This window comes from Capra hircus, chromosome 16 (assembly GCF_001704415.2).
Source record: "Capra hircus breed San Clemente chromosome 16, ASM170441v1, whole genome shotgun sequence".
Classification (NCBI taxonomy): Eukaryota; Metazoa; Chordata; class Mammalia; order Artiodactyla; family Bovidae; genus Capra; species Capra hircus.
In genome coordinates, this window is record NC_030823.1 from 32,145,445 (window position 1) to 32,160,544 (window position 15,100).

A 15,100-nucleotide genomic window follows, 5' to 3' on the forward strand; every position below is an offset into this window, starting at 1 on the left:
GATAAAGCAATGTGAGATTGCACTTTTGAGTGAATAGAAGAGGGACGATTTCCATCAGTGGTGTGAACTGCTTGCTTGTGTCCAGTCATCCTAACAGAGCAGCTGGAAATGTGTTGTTATCTTAGCAACATCTTAGCAACAGCTGATCAGTGCAACCTGAATTTGATTCAGTCCCCCCAAGAAAGAGTGCTTGCTAGTGATAGAGACTTTAGAATATCTCTGTATTGGGGGCATAGAGAAAGAATGTTCGAAAGAAAAGAAATTTCAGACGCTTTGTAACATGTGCTGTAAACTGAAATGCGGTCCTTTATTTTGAAAACATGCATTTAACTTTGCTTACCCCTTGGTTTATTAAAGCATAGTCCATCTAGAGAATAAAGATCTTTGTCTTACTATTTAACATAAATTTGGTGACAGTAAGTGTGGAAAGTGCATTGAGTGATGCCAGTTGGGTATTTGTTTCTGTAAAATTTTTATAAAACATACTAATTTCTGTCATTCTGTTTTTCATTTTTCTGTCTTCATGGTATGCATCAGAACATCAGAATGAATACCACCACTCATCATAGTGGTATTCGTCAAAGAGTATGCTCTGGGGCTGGGCTCCCTGTGTTAAAGAAACCTGTAGACTCTCACCTGTGAGGCTGGGAGCCCTGAGAAGGAGGAGCCCCCTCCTGGCTCCAGTCCCACTGGCCAGTGGAGGCTACCGACGCAGAGCTTTACACGGCTCGGGATTCTGTAACCTTTAGCAGCCCAGGACTTTTCCCCTACTGCGTGCCTGCTGCAGGTTGGAGGCAAATGAGTCAGTCCTCTCCACCCTTAGAGTAGTTCCTCCTAATCTTTTGGGTCATGGTTCCCTTTGAGGAGCTGAGCAAATCTATGAAATGTTTGCACATCACTTCAGGGGCTGCCACAAGCCCCTTTGCCAGGTCCAGAGGTGGTACTCTATTTGTGACCTAGGTAATAACTGTGTTATTAAGTTGCATTTTTAATAATAACCTGTTCAGCCAGGCACCTGGAAGAGCTAGAGAAAGCCAGCAAGTGCTTTTCCTGTAGCAGGAAGACCCTATGTTCTGTGACAGCAGTCCAGATCCATTGGTTTTGTATGTGCGTTCCTAGGGGAAAATATTGGGACAGACTTTTCAGTATCCTCTTCCCATTTTTTCCTTTGACTTTCATTCGTTCTATTTCACATAACCCCTCAAATGTTACATAGAGCAACCAAGTATCTACTGTTCTCTGTTTAGACTTAGCCATGAAGCCAAATACCTCTGACCACGAAGGCAAAGACACATCTGCCTTGTACAGTGACTGAGAAGTCTAACCTCATGCGCTATTCATTCAGTACTCGCTCTCTAATTTTATCTTAGAAATGTATTTTCCTAAATTAAAGTCTCTTAATAGTACCCTTTTGCTTCTTACAGCTTGTACCTCCTTTTAAGCCTCAAGTAACATCTGAGACAGACACCAGATATTTTGATGAAGAATTTACAGCTCAGACTATTACAATAACACCACCTGAAAAATGTAAGTAAATCTAGAAGGCAGTTGATAATGTTTCGACATAATTGAAGAAAACAGCCATTTAAAACTGATGATTTTCTTGTTCAAATTCCATAGTGATGTAATTCTATTCCTTTTAAGAACATGGGCTCTCAGTGGAAATACTTAAAGACAGGTAGCCAAGAGAGAAGTTTTTTTGAGTAAAAATTATATATGGAAAAATTGTAGACTTGAGAATTATAGGCTAAATTTTAGACTAGCTAGCTCTTTTCTGCGTGCACGTGTGCTGAGTCGCTAAGTTGTGTGCCACTCTTTGCAACCCTAAGGACTGGCCCGCCAGGCTCCTCTGTCCATGGGATTTCCTGGGCAAGAATCCTGGAGGAGGCTGCCATTTCCTTCTCTAGGAGATCTTCCAGACCCAGGGATCGAACTTGCATCTGCTGCATTGGCAGGTGGATTCTTTACCAGTGAGCAACCAGGGAAGCTAATTCTTCCCTACCATTCTCCAATAAATTATTTTGACCTCAACTAAAAGGATGCTGAAATGAAGACCCCTCCTTATTTTCCACTGCTCGTTCAGACACTGCCTTCAGGATTTTGGTGATTCTGGTCTCGTGCTTACTTAGCGGTTTTTTAAAATCCACTTTAAACTGAATCACCCTTTTTTGCTTAGCTTTGTCTTAAGCATTAATATCTGTGAAGACATCATTTAGTTTGCTAATAGTTTTTGATACGTTAAATTACAAATTTATTGAAACTATACGTTCATGCACCACTTAAAATCATTCCACAGGTACTAGTGTGTACCCCACATTTTAATGAATACCTTTCCCTTAATGGGAAGAAAAGTTTATAAAATGTAATTTATAAGCATTCTTGCCTGTTGACAAAGGCCTGTATCTGTCATCATTAGTTTAGGAGTGAGGACAAAATTGAGTTTCAGGGACAAATTTGGATAGCTAGAAGATTTCCTCAAATCACACATCTTGTGGCTCACACAATAACATCATATTAGTTTTTCCTCCTTTTTTTTTTCTTTTATATCCTTCTCTACATTTCCTCTCCTCTCTTTTCCTTTTTAAAAAGCAAACTAGCTGATAGTGCTGATTTACACTGAGCATCCATGAGAGGGAAGATTGAAGTACTGTTGCCACGGTGGATGTGGTCAATTGATTACAGCTTTGAAAGGCAAAATAGGAGTCGTCTAGGCTGGGTTTTTAATCTGAGACCTATGGCTGACAAAAAAGCGGGATCATAAATACTGTGAAATGAAAAATGTAATTATGTGTGCATATATACTTTTCTTTCTTTAGACTTCCAAGAATTTAAGAGCCTCTTAACTTTCATTTTATAAGGGAAAAAATTAAAACCCAGAGAGAAGAGGAGCTTTTCCAAGTCCCACAGTTAGTATTAGCTGTAGTCAGGAGCAGGAGTCACAGCTTAGCCAGTGCTAAAGTTGGTCAAAGTGTGAAATGGCAGTATATTGAGGCCCTGCTCGTAGTTTGTCACCAGTGGTGGGTGAAGGGCTTCATTGCTAGAATCAGAATCTCTGAGAGCTGAAGATGTTAGAAGGCCTGTGGAGTGGTGGGCAGTCAGCTAAGGACCAGCTGAAGGGGAGCAGTGGGCACAGCCACGGCAAGGTTTTCCCTGGCCCAGTGTAGGCTGTTGGTGATACAATTTAATTGTCTGAAATTCTGGGCAACACCGTTGAGTTGTTGGACTAGCCTAGAAGTGCTTCCCACGAGAGAGCATTTTGGGGGCCTCCTCGTTTGTATATAACCTTAGTTGTAGTCAGACCGCATCCTCCTGCTTCAAGCCCTCCAGGAGCCTCCCAGCTGCAGTGTAAACCCAGCCGCCGACACTGGCCGCACAGCTGTCAGATCTGGCCCTGCCCCCTCTCTGGCCTCATCCTGTCTGTCTTCTCTGCAGTCCCTGGGTTCCAGCCCCACTGTGAACACACAGTGTGCCTCAGGGCTGTGTGTTTACCGTTCTCTGCCTGGAATTCTCTTTTCCCAGATACACGCACGAATAATTCTCACTTGTCCTTCAGACCTCTACGTGTCACTGTATCAGAGCACTTTCTTTAGCCTCCTTACCTTAAAAACAGTGCAGCCCCTCAGACCCCATCACCCCACCCCCTAATTCTGTACATTGACACCTTTGCTTGCTGGAATCCTTCTGCTTAATTTGTTAGTTTGTTTTACTGTCTCTTTCTCCAGCTTGAACAACGGTAGCTCTGAGAAGGATTTGGTTTGTCTTATTCGCTGCTAGCCCGAGCTCTGAGTTAGGTACCTGGCTCAGCATACGTATTCAGTGAATACGTGTTAAGTGAGTAAAGAAACCGACTCTAGTGAGGCCTGGGCCGGGAGGAGGCCTGGCTCGCTCCAGACAGTGCTGCTGCCCATCCCAGCCCAGAATTTGTGTTTGGCTGACATCCTCATGCAATTTCACATGGAGCTTGGTGAGATTAAATAGACCTTTTGGTATTCGTGGACTCTAACTCTTAGGACAAGCTAAATGTGCTATTTTGAGAGTCATAGAGGTAGGTAGGCCATGTAAATGCAAGACTATGAGTGCAAATTTTATTCCAGAAAGCAAGGAAAATATCAGTGTGGAAGAGAAAGGTGGATTGAGAAAGCCCTGGACTTGGGCCCTGCTTTGTCTCCCAGCACCCCACACTAGTTCTGGAATGTGGCAGGTCACTCACTGTGTGTGCCTGAGAAGCCATCTCTTTAGGAAAGGCACCCCGAGTTCTATAGGTTTAAATAACCCTATTTTTCATTTTATTGAAGCATCAGGTTAACCACAACCATAGTGTCCTTTGATATGTGACCCACTATGTGAAGAGTGATGATAGGTAAAACCCTGGCAAAAAAAGAGCGAGCATGAGTGGAGGGGCGTGGGGAAGAGGCTGCTGAACTGTGATGCTGGCTGTGAGGCAGGACCCTTCCCTGACGCTGAGCCCTAGGTGGCCCCAGAACATGCCTCCAGCAGCATCTGGACTGACAAGAGTGTACCCCAGTCTAGGGGCAGGATGGCCCCGTGCACCTGCTTGTCTTAGTTTCTGATTCAAGGTTTCTAGAGAGAAGTCAGATGAGAGAGTTCAGCGGGGTGGGCTGTGGCCAAGGGGTGGGCACCAGCCAGGCTATTCTCTACAGCTCAGCCCAGCGTGGCTCCCAGGGCCAGGCCGTGGGGCTGGATCCCTGCCTCAGGGCGTGGCCTCAGTGCTTGCAGTCTGCAGCAGCTGGCTTCTTCTGGGCACAAGGGCAGTGTTTTCACTTGGGTGATCCGTGGGTATATCCTAAATCCCCTTAAGAGGCGGATCAAAGGAAAATCTGTGAAGCCGTGAACTGTGATTACATTTAACATAATCTTTTCTTCTTGCAGCTTTGAATAGTGTTGCTGGTGAGAGACCAATGCAGCTCTGAAGCTGCTAAAAGCACAGAGGTTTTGTTCACAAAAGGCCGCAGTAGGACCATTAAGTTAGCGATTGTCTCCCCACTTGCCACCTTGCTTTTGTAGAACAGAATGGAGTTATTTTTTAGAACAAATCAGCAGTTAGAGAGGCAAATGTTCCTTTTTTACAAACAGCTGCAGTAATATGCCAGATTGTCCTCGCTGGTGTTAATTAATTGAGCAGATTTTGGAATGTGTCTTCTTGCTTTACATCCATTAATGGTCCTCTGCCTTCCTCTTAGAGAAAAAGGGGATTTCTTTGAGCTTTTGCTGCCATATAATTACTTTGGTTAATGTTCTAAGGAAATCGGGCAACTAATGCTGCCTGGATCCAGGGATTCGGTTGTATAATATAGGGTTGATCACGCTGTTTCTTTTTCCCAGGGGTGTGCTATTTGGGTTTTTTGCACAGTTCATGTCCATTATCATCACTGTTCCCTCTAAACCTGCTTCCTGAGTGGGAATGCATTTATATGCGTTGACTGGGTGTGAAGGCCTGGCTGGGGCAGCCAGCTGCCCTGTCAGCTGGCACTTCCCTGGAGCGCTCCTTATTCCTCAGCCCCTCACTAGCGTGCACAGTACCAAGGGCTCAGGGGAACCCCTCATTCCTGTCCCAGCACTTCCCTGATTCACGGTTCCTCTTGGGGCCATGATCAGAGACTTGCCTCTCACTAATGCCACATTCAAAAGAAAAGGAGGGAAATGGAGAAGGTGATATCGTAACTGACTTTAAAGAAGATCCAGATGTGGGGCCCTCGCAGAGTTGTCCATGAGATTTATACTAATGTTCAGAAACGGGATTAACTTGTTCCTAAAGTGTCAGAATGAAAAGTTTCTCTTAACTTTGCTGCCTCATAGCAATAATAATCCTCGAAAAGGAAATCCAACCCCTCCTCCTGTCACGAGCCTGACTGCCCTGGTCTCCAGTCCTTCCCACCTTGGTGCAAATCCTGGTTGCAACCCAGGGAGCTGGGCAAGTCCTTCTGAGTCCGAGGCCAGACAGCATCAGGCTTCCCACACATGCTGTCTGTTCACTGTGCCAAAACACACCCAGCGAAACAAAGCTGCTAGTGGGGAGAACTGTTCTTTGCAATGTGATTGGCAGAGTCTGAATGTTAAGGTTTCAGCTGCCTTTCTGCTAGAGCAGGGGATTCCCAACCTCCAGGCTACAGACCAGGACCTCCTGTCGGATCAGTGGCGTCATAAGATTAGAAATAAGGTGCATAGTAAATGCACTTGAATCATCTCGAAACCATCCCCCACTGCCTGGTCCATGGAAAAATTATCTTCCACGAAACTGGCCCCTGGTGCCAAAAAGGTTGGGGACCGCTGCTCTAGAGAGTTTTCATAGTTCATGACTCAAAACAGATATGCCATCCTGTGTCTTCCGTCTTTAGTATATCTGAAAATACTGTGGAAGGCATTTGATCTAAAAGATGCCTGTGGTTTGCTTGGTACCTAACCAGTTATTTTATAAGGATGCAGAGATTTCCTTAAATCACAGTGCTATCTAGAAATGCTGAGTTTAAAAGGTCTGTTTGCAGGAGGAGGGTTTACAAGGAGCAGGAAACCATAACTGCTTCTTGATGGATTGTGTCCTACCTAATAAAATGATAATTTCTGGGATATTCAAGGCTACAAATTTTGGTTAGCAACTTGATCCCATTTCTGATGATGTGAAAGTCACTCAGTTGTGTCCAACTCTTTGTGACCCTGAGGTCAGAATACTGGAGTGGGTAGTTGTTCCCTTCTCCAGGGGATCGTCCCAACCCAGGGATTGAACCCAGCTCCAGAATCTTCTGTTAAAAATAGAGTGCTGGGTTTTCCCTGGTGGCTCAGAAGTGAAGAATCTGCCAGCCAGTGGAGGAGATGGGTTCAATCCCTGGTCCAGGAGGATCCCCATGCCTTGGAGCAACTAAGCCCGTGCGCCACAACTGCTGAGCCTGGGGGCCACCACTGCTGAGCCCACAATCCCTGGAGCCCACGCTCTGCAACAAGAGAAGCCGCTACACTGTAACTGACAAGCAGCCCCCACTCACCGCAACTAGAGTGAAGCTTGCTCAGCAGCCGAGACCCAGGACAGCCAAGAATAAGTAAATAGAATTTTAAAGAATCTTTTAGTTAAAAAAAAAATAGGATTCTGAAAAGAACAGTGAGGAAAGGAAAGGGCAGCAGTGTTCGTTACTCTTGAGAGGAGTGCAGAGCAACATCCTTCTTGTGTGACAGGGTCAGTGCCCACGATACAGCAGGGTCTGGCCTGGGTTCCTTATCCCGTTCTGTGGAGAGGCCGGAAAATTAAAAGAATTGGTAACATGTATTTCCTATATATATTTGAGGAAAGGGAATTATTTTGCTCAAAGGAAAGAAGGTTGGGTATTTGAAAGACTCTCACTTATTTTATATAGGATAGCATATGACCAAAGGCACTTTGAGTGGACAGAGGGATTTAATGGGGCACCTCCCCTACAGACAGTGAGCCCCAAGGACAGGAGGGACTTTGTTCAGAGCCCAGAGCAGATCACAGGGAACGTTGTGGGCCAAGTGACTGAATTCATGACCCAGAGAAGGAAGAGCATTCTGACACTGCAAGATTTTAATCATCAAATAGTTATGGGAAAAGGTTGGGTGAGCCTTTGTAATCTGCAAATGCAAGAAAAAGAGAGGAGCAGAGGGAGGAACTGCTTAAATGAAAACAGTCTCTCCATGCCTTTCAAATCTTCCAGTCTGTTTCCTGACGAACTAGTGCCTACGATGCTGACATCTTTTCCTCTCTTTCCTTGACCTACTCTCTTTATTCTATCTAGTCTAAGGTTTTATCATAGGAAAATTAGGACCGGTGAGTTAGAGCAGGTATTAGATGTAAAGAATGTAAAATCTTAACCATGTAATCAGGGGCTCAGATGAAATGGAATCACAAATAAACTTAATTTTGCAATCACACTGAAAGTGCCATGAAGAAGAAATACAAGCATTTCAAGACAGATTGATATTGAAAATATTAGCAGATAACTTTGAGTGCCATTGGATTCTTTGACTTTATAATTTTGACCAGCATGATATCATGAAATTAAAGGTAACTGAAGATCATCTGTTCCTTTTTATTAAAAAAATTTTTTTTCCATTTATTTATTTTAATTGGAGGCTAATTACACTATTGTGGTAGTTTTTGCCATACATCGACATGAATCTTTTCTTCCATAGTTTTTCACGGTTTTGAGTCTTGAAATGTTAGTGTCATGAAGGAAATGATTTGATAGTATTATTTCTTCATAGATTATATGTTTGAAAATGAGATGGTTTTTGAGGTAAGTGTATCCATTGTATGTTCTATTGAGAGACACAAGTTTCTGGGAGCATTAGCCTCTGTTAATCTTTATTATATTTGGAGTTAGAGCTACAAAGACCAGAGATTGTGTTGCAAAAAATTAACATAAAATTAAAATAGCTATTTCCTGCCCACAGATGATGAGGACGGTATGGACTGCATGGACAATGAGAGGCGGCCGCACTTCCCTCAATTTTCCTACTCTGCAAGTGGACGAGAATAAGTCTCTTTACTTCTGCTACTTCACTGTCATCTTAGGTTTATTACTGAAAATGATTCCTGGACATCACAGCAGTCCTAACTCTTACAAATGCAGGAGCACCTTCAGACATCCCAGACCAGTCCAAGGTCTTCACCCCTCGCCGCCTTTCACCCACATGAGAATACACATATACGCAGACACACTCGACATTTTTGTTTTTGCATGAAATTGTATCTCAGTCTTAAGGTCTCATGCTGTTGCTGCTACTGTCTTACTATTATAGCAACTTTAAGAGGTAATTTTACAATCTTTGAAAGTCATGAGCCCACCATTGTTCATTTGTGCACCAACTGTCATCTTTTGATCTTTTAATTTTTGTTTTTCCCTAACAGTGAAGGCTAAATGATTCTAGGTACATTTTTTAACTTTCTAGACGATAAATCAAAAACTAATTAGACTAAGAAGATTTAGTTTTTAATTCAGAACAAGCAACTGTGGAAGCGTGGTGATGTGCATATGCAGAATCTTAGTAAAGCATTTCAGCTGAGTGCATAAACTAGGTATGTATCAGTAAGATCCGGCTGGAATTCATTAGGAAGCATTTGAGAGAAGGACTGAACAACTGTTAAGATAGACAGATACATTTATAAATTTAAATTCCTGTTCAGTGCTGCAGAGGAAGCCTGGTGTTCCACGTGGATGTCCAGATTTCACAGGCTCTTATTGGCAAAGGAACATTGTTCTGCCAAGGAAGGAGGCATGTGCACAGCAGAGTAGATGACTTAAGGGTCTCCGATACGATTTGCACCAGAGAGCATTTTATTTCCCCTGTGCTTGGAAACCTCTTCCCCTTCCTGATATTATCACCTCTGATGGCTGAAGAATGTAGACAGGTGTAACTATCCTGTTTTTCACCAAAATCTGTATACCGAGGTGAACAGGTGTTCACCTCATTTGTTTCGATTTGTTTTACTTTCAGTTTTACGTGAAATAGCTTTTTCTCAGATGTTAAAATTTCGAATGTCCTTTTATGATTTTGTTTATATTGCAGTAGTATTTATTTTTTAGTGATGAGAACTGTATGTCATGTTAGCAAATGCAGCTCCAACTTACATAAAATAGACTTACTGCAGTTTCTTTTGACCCATGTGCAAGGAATGTACACGCCGGTGAGACTCATGCACTTTTTCTCCTGTGTAAAAAAATTTTTGATGAGGCTCTGAAATTGTACATATAGATTAGAATTTGGCTTTGGGAGAAGAGATGCTGTCATTCAACCCCTTGGTGCTAAAAATGAGAAACCTTCAACTATCTATGCCAAGGGGTGGAAACAAATGGATGTTATATTTGCTATTTTGAGAATTGAAAGGTTATGATGGCCTGGCAACATAATATAATGAAGAAAATTGAGACCTGGATGATGAGAAATGGACTTTATTTTGCAAAATGAACACATCTCAAGTATTTACAAAGTGGGTAGTAAAGGATAAGGACCTGGTGTGTTTATTCTGATCATGGTACATTTATCACTGAATTAAGCCATCAGGGAGAAAAACAAAACAAAAAAGAACACCTCTGACTTTTCTTTTTCTGTATATACTCATGTCCTCAAATTCCAACACTTCTCACTGAAAGGGGACATGTATGCAAACCTCATCTTTCTCTTTCATTAATGATGATCTTCAGATTAAACCCTTTGGTGCTAGGAGCTGACATTTTCCAAAGCAGCCTATGAAGTCCAGGGGGCAGGGGGCCCTTGTTATGGCAAGCTGGAGGCCTCCTGACTCCATGGAGCCATCGTGGAGATGTATTTTAGTTAAACTATCTGACAGCTCCCAAATGGAAGACTACAGCGTGCCGTAGTGTTATGATTGCATTGTATGAAAGAGCAAGTGACTTTCTAAGTGGGATGAATCATATTCATATGCAGATGTCTTAGCCTCTTGATGCTGGAAGTGTGGGTTTATAGACATGAAACCACTGCTGGCGGTGGGTGGACCACTGGGACTGACAGGGGGTTAAAGGGCATTTTACTAAGGCAGCTAAGACATATTCAAACATAGATTTTATCCTAATTTTTCATATCTCTATCTGAGTAAAGTTCATCCTTAGTACTGAGTAGGAAGTTACAGTCAATGATAGTTCACTCTTACTTACACATATAGCTCAACTTTTTTTTTTTTTCCACTTGGAATTATGTTGAATGTTTCACTTTGACAAGGAAGTAGACTAGAAGGTATGTCCTGTAAGTTGTCTTGCATCCAGTATATAAAAAAGAAACAGGCGAGAGGAAGAGAGGAAAGCTGAGACTGGCTGGCATTCAGAGCATTCATTTCTTCAGAGGGAACGTATAATACCATACACTAAGCACACAGATGGTTCTGGTTTTTGGTTGTTTTGTTTTTTTTCCCCCCAAATCTTAAGGTGATTTCCATGACCTTGGCCAAGGACACTTCCTACGGATTAATGACAGCATCGACTGTGCCCCAGGGTGGCCACTCTGTACAGCCGGCTCTCCGTGCCCAGCTGGTGTCTGGGGCTTAGTCTCGTATCCCCTCTGAGATTCCGTTAGTGTCACGCAAGGTGTTTTCTTGGCTTCGATTTTGAGAATCCCTTACTTTCATTCCCTGATCTCAGTCAGCTGACATGGAAGTACAAGAGACAAATAGAAACTGCATATAGGAGATTCTAAAACTTCCCTCATCTGCCCATAGCTGAAGTTTTGGATTCTGGCAGATGGAAAGGCCTGAACCTGGAGTCACTCTGTTGGAATAGCGGGAGTTCAGGCTTTGCAGACTCATTCCTGTACCGACTTTCACGAAGTCTGCCTCTTGGCCGTAATGCAGCCATCTTGGAGAAAAATTGGCTGTTTCTGCGTGGATTTCTGGCAGGGCTGCTCAGAGCTTTGCTTTCCACACTAACTTCATAGCATTATTCCAGTGTTTCCCATTTCCCATACCCGATCTCCAGCTTCTCAAAGCTGACTGTTCTTGCAGGGGCCACTTGCTTCTCTTAGAGTCCATAGTAAGGGCCTTCCTTACTAACTGCAGGGTCTTTCTGTTACACGTCAGTGCACACACTTTGCTGCTGCTGTCCGTACTGTCTACAGTAGAATTTCCTTATCTTGCTCCTGGTAGTGCATTACAGGCAAGCATGAAATGTAAAGTATTTATTTAAATAAAAAGAAAAGCCTCTAAATTGGTAATGGAATTACCTCCCTGTAGCTTTACAGTTTGTGACATTTCTCGACCTTGCTAGTTCTTTCATTAGATCCGCACAAGATCTAGTCATCTGGGTAAGGATTTTAAGCAGACGCAACTACGAACCCAAGAAACTGTATTTACTCTTACTGTTGGTCATACTAAAACTGTTTCTTTCCTTAAGTATATGACCCACAAGGATGTGAAATAACTACAAGAAACTGTTTTTGTACACTGTACATCCTTAGTATTTTTACACGTATATGATAGGGACGCACATTATTTTCCTTCGTACAGACAGCTTAAATAAAGCACTATGTCAATCTGCTACTTCTCTGTGTATTGTCGTTGGATGTGGCTCTGTAATCTCAGAAAATTAAATATCCTTCTTTTCTGAAAAGATGTAATAGGTCCACCTGGTATTACCACATTCTAGGAAACAGGAAAGTATGTAAATTTCCTGTAGCTCAGAAAACACACAGGATTATTTTACTACTTCAATAAAATGGCAATAGTGCAACTGTACAAAAGGGCTGCTTCCAAAGGGGGGGATGCTGACTTCTCAGCAGTGGGTCTAGAAGAGATCTGTGAAGCTGGAGGTTGATCTTTGTGGAGATTTGTTAAGCCCCTAATAGTCCTCACATCAGGTGGTTTGACCCCAGAATTCTTAAGGAGTGTAGCTCATCAGCAGTGTCTTCCTAATAATGTGTTGCTCTGCATACTTCCTTTCTTAAGAGTATATTTTTAAAACTTCATGGCAGATTAACCAACATAGAAATGGATAATAGATGGGTAGGATGGTTGGACTACAGTTTGATTTACCTAGGGTCATTTTGGATGGGGCCTTTTTCTGATTTTACCTCATAAACCTACTATTGATGAAACTTGGCTTTGCTCCTGTGACTAAGCCAGATAGAGGAACGGCTTTGGGACCAAAGTTGGTCAAGCATGTATGTGTGTGTCACACAGCCAAACTGGAGGGCATTCTAACATGTGCTCTTCTCTCAAAACCACTGGGGTTGACAGATCCAGGAGGCTTACATAAAGTGACCTCTATAATTCTTTAAAGGTGCTATATTTTTAGAATATTGTATAATTTATTTACTGTCCCTGAAACAGAATTAGGGACAATTAATATATCTTACATGACAACCTTTATGTCTAGCACAGTTGATGAAATCAAGAAAACTTCTGAATCTGAATAGAAGTTCTGTTCTTTCAGGCTTGAACCTTGTCCATGCTCAAGAGACTCGGATGGTCTTTGCGGGTGTATCATCCCACCGCCTCCGGAGCCTAGTCCACATCCATCTGAGAGGCCATGATGGTGATGTGATGACGGTGATGATAGATCTGTGCCAGGGAGAACGGCCCGAGGTTAGGGACTTGTCCCGACTGCAGCCTTGTCATCCTCAAGGACAACATAACACTTTCAGTGCCCATTTTTATTACTTTGAAGCATTCGAGGGCTTAATTGTGTATAGTAGAAATACTATTTTAAACTAAAATAATGATCTGTGTACAGATGTTTGATAGAACTTAAGTAAATTTTGTAATTTCACTGAGTACGTTTTTAGGCTCCTCTCAGTTACTCATATTGAAGGAAAAACATGACACCACCAAGCCAAAGATGCTTTTTGTCTGTTTTTGTTGTTAACAGAGTGGAGAGGATAATGCTTAGTGCTTCCTGGTGTCTTCTGATTGTGCACAAATGAGCACGATGATAAATAGTGGAGTCTTATGAGATGTTGATTAAAAGGAAATAAAGTTGAAGGATAATATGTATAGATCACCAAGAGGGAAAGAAACATGAATGGTAGGAAAAAGGTTTGGTCCTTAATACCCTTTAGCCTAGTTAAAAATATGTGCCTTTTTTTGGTGTGTTTTTTCCATATAAAGGAAACATTTCAATTCGAGTCTTCAAAAAATTCATTTATTGAAATTCGTATGTGTAACAGAGCATACAAATGAGCAGATATAAAAACGTAGTAACTTCAAGCCTTTTCTGAAAACGTACACCGGGAGGTCGCCTCATCTAGTGTCAGACTTCGGCTCCAGCCCGTCCATCCTGCAGGGACTGCTTGGCAACGAATGTGGCGGCGACGACGTAGCCCACCACAGCCTGAGGTGGGGTCCACTGGGAAGGTCGCGGTGCGTTGTTGCATATTACGTACAAATCAGATGAATGTAAATATCTCTTTGTAAATCATTTATTTCACTCTGTTTCATCCAGGTCAGCAATCAGATTGTGGCATGCTGGGTAACTGGAAAAAAAATGATAATAAAAAGTAAGTTTAAATAGATCATGTTCTTCAATGTGATTTGTCTTCTTGCTGATTTAGTGACCTCTTTCCAAGTTTTTGGAGAAAATCCTTTTGCAAAAAAATACAGTTGTATGTAACCAGTCGTATGAAAAGTCTATAGGTATGTAAGGTGGACCCTTATTTTAATGTTCTAAATTTGAAAACAAGCTATATTCCAGACAGTTGTGTGTCTGAAGACAGGAAATAGGCAAAGATCCATCTCTTCCCCTGTGAACAGGAGAAAGGAGACACGGATTTGTGCCAGGAACTGTTTACTGAAAGCTGCTCAGAATTAGAGGAAAACTAGACCAAAAAAATCCCAGGGTGTAGACTAAGTGTCCCAAAGAAATTCCTGGTGAAATGATACAAGCTAACACCTCCAAATGTTTAAATGCAGTGTGTTTTATCACATATAAAGGCATTTTCATATGGAAACCACCTCCCACATGCTGGAAGAAGGAACTTGGTAGATGTGGTCTCTTGGTTTTAAACAGGAATAAATGTTTCAAAACTAGCTCATGAGGGTTGGGTTGAGGGAGTCGCAGGTTAATGAAGTACTGAACACTGCTGCCTGTCCTGGCTGACGTGGCTGTTCAGATTAGTTTAAACCATGTCAGAAACCACTGGAGATAATTAACATCACACAAGACATGTGTGGGAAGATGACTTGCCCTCTAGGAGCGTGAAGTCACCAGGATGACAGGGACTAGATAGAGGGCTAAGATGATAACTACCGAATCCCAGTTTTCACTTCAAGAGACAAATGGGAAGGTAATGCAGGGATCTGGGCCCATCTGGTCTCTGTGTGGCTGCGTGAGAGTCATCTGCAAGAGAAGCAAGTGGGCTCTACACTCCCCAACAAAGATTGCCTGCTGTGGACAGGGCTCCTGCCTACCCAGCTTAAGCCACTATTACTTGTGGAGGATTTCCAAGATAGGACAGTGAGTGAAACCAAGATTAGTTTGCACAAGAAAAATACGAAAAATAATCAGTTGCCTTTTTTTAAAAAAAAATGAGAAAATGTTCACTTGTCAAGTAGATTTCCCAGTGTGAGACACTCATGATTTTTTAACGAGCAGGTCTAATGCTCAAGTTTCATAAATTTTGACACAGT

At 42.3% G+C, this 15,100-nt stretch overlaps 2 protein-coding genes across 8 annotated transcripts in view; one reads left to right on the forward strand and one right to left on the reverse strand.

The window, feature by feature from the left end:
- The window catches only part of AKT3 (AKT serine/threonine kinase 3), a 282,280-nt gene extending 268,294 nt beyond the window's left edge, over window positions 1-13,986 (forward strand). For both annotated transcript variants that reach the window (XM_018060261.1, XM_018060259.1), the window contains 2 exons: window positions 1,425-1,527; window positions 8,422-13,986. In XM_018060261.1, coding sequence (XP_017915750.1) covers window positions 1,425-1,527; window positions 8,422-8,507 — 189 coding nt within the window. In that variant the 3' untranslated portion in view covers window positions 8,508-13,986. The remainder of the gene's footprint in view (window positions 1-1,424; window positions 1,528-8,421) is intronic.
- SDCCAG8 (serologically defined colon cancer antigen 8) overlaps window positions 12,900-15,100 on the reverse strand; it is a 243,569-nt gene continuing 241,368 nt past the window's right edge. For 3 of the 6 annotated variants that reach the window (XM_018060258.1, XM_013970102.2, XM_005690561.3), the window contains one exon: window positions 12,900-13,947. In XM_018060258.1, the coding sequence (XP_017915747.1) occupies window positions 13,918-13,947 (30 nt within the window). In that variant the 3' untranslated portion in view covers window positions 12,900-13,917. The remainder of the gene's footprint in view (window positions 13,948-15,100) is intronic. The other 3 variants (XM_018060257.1, XM_013970101.2, XM_013970100.2) reach the window with 1 other exon arrangement.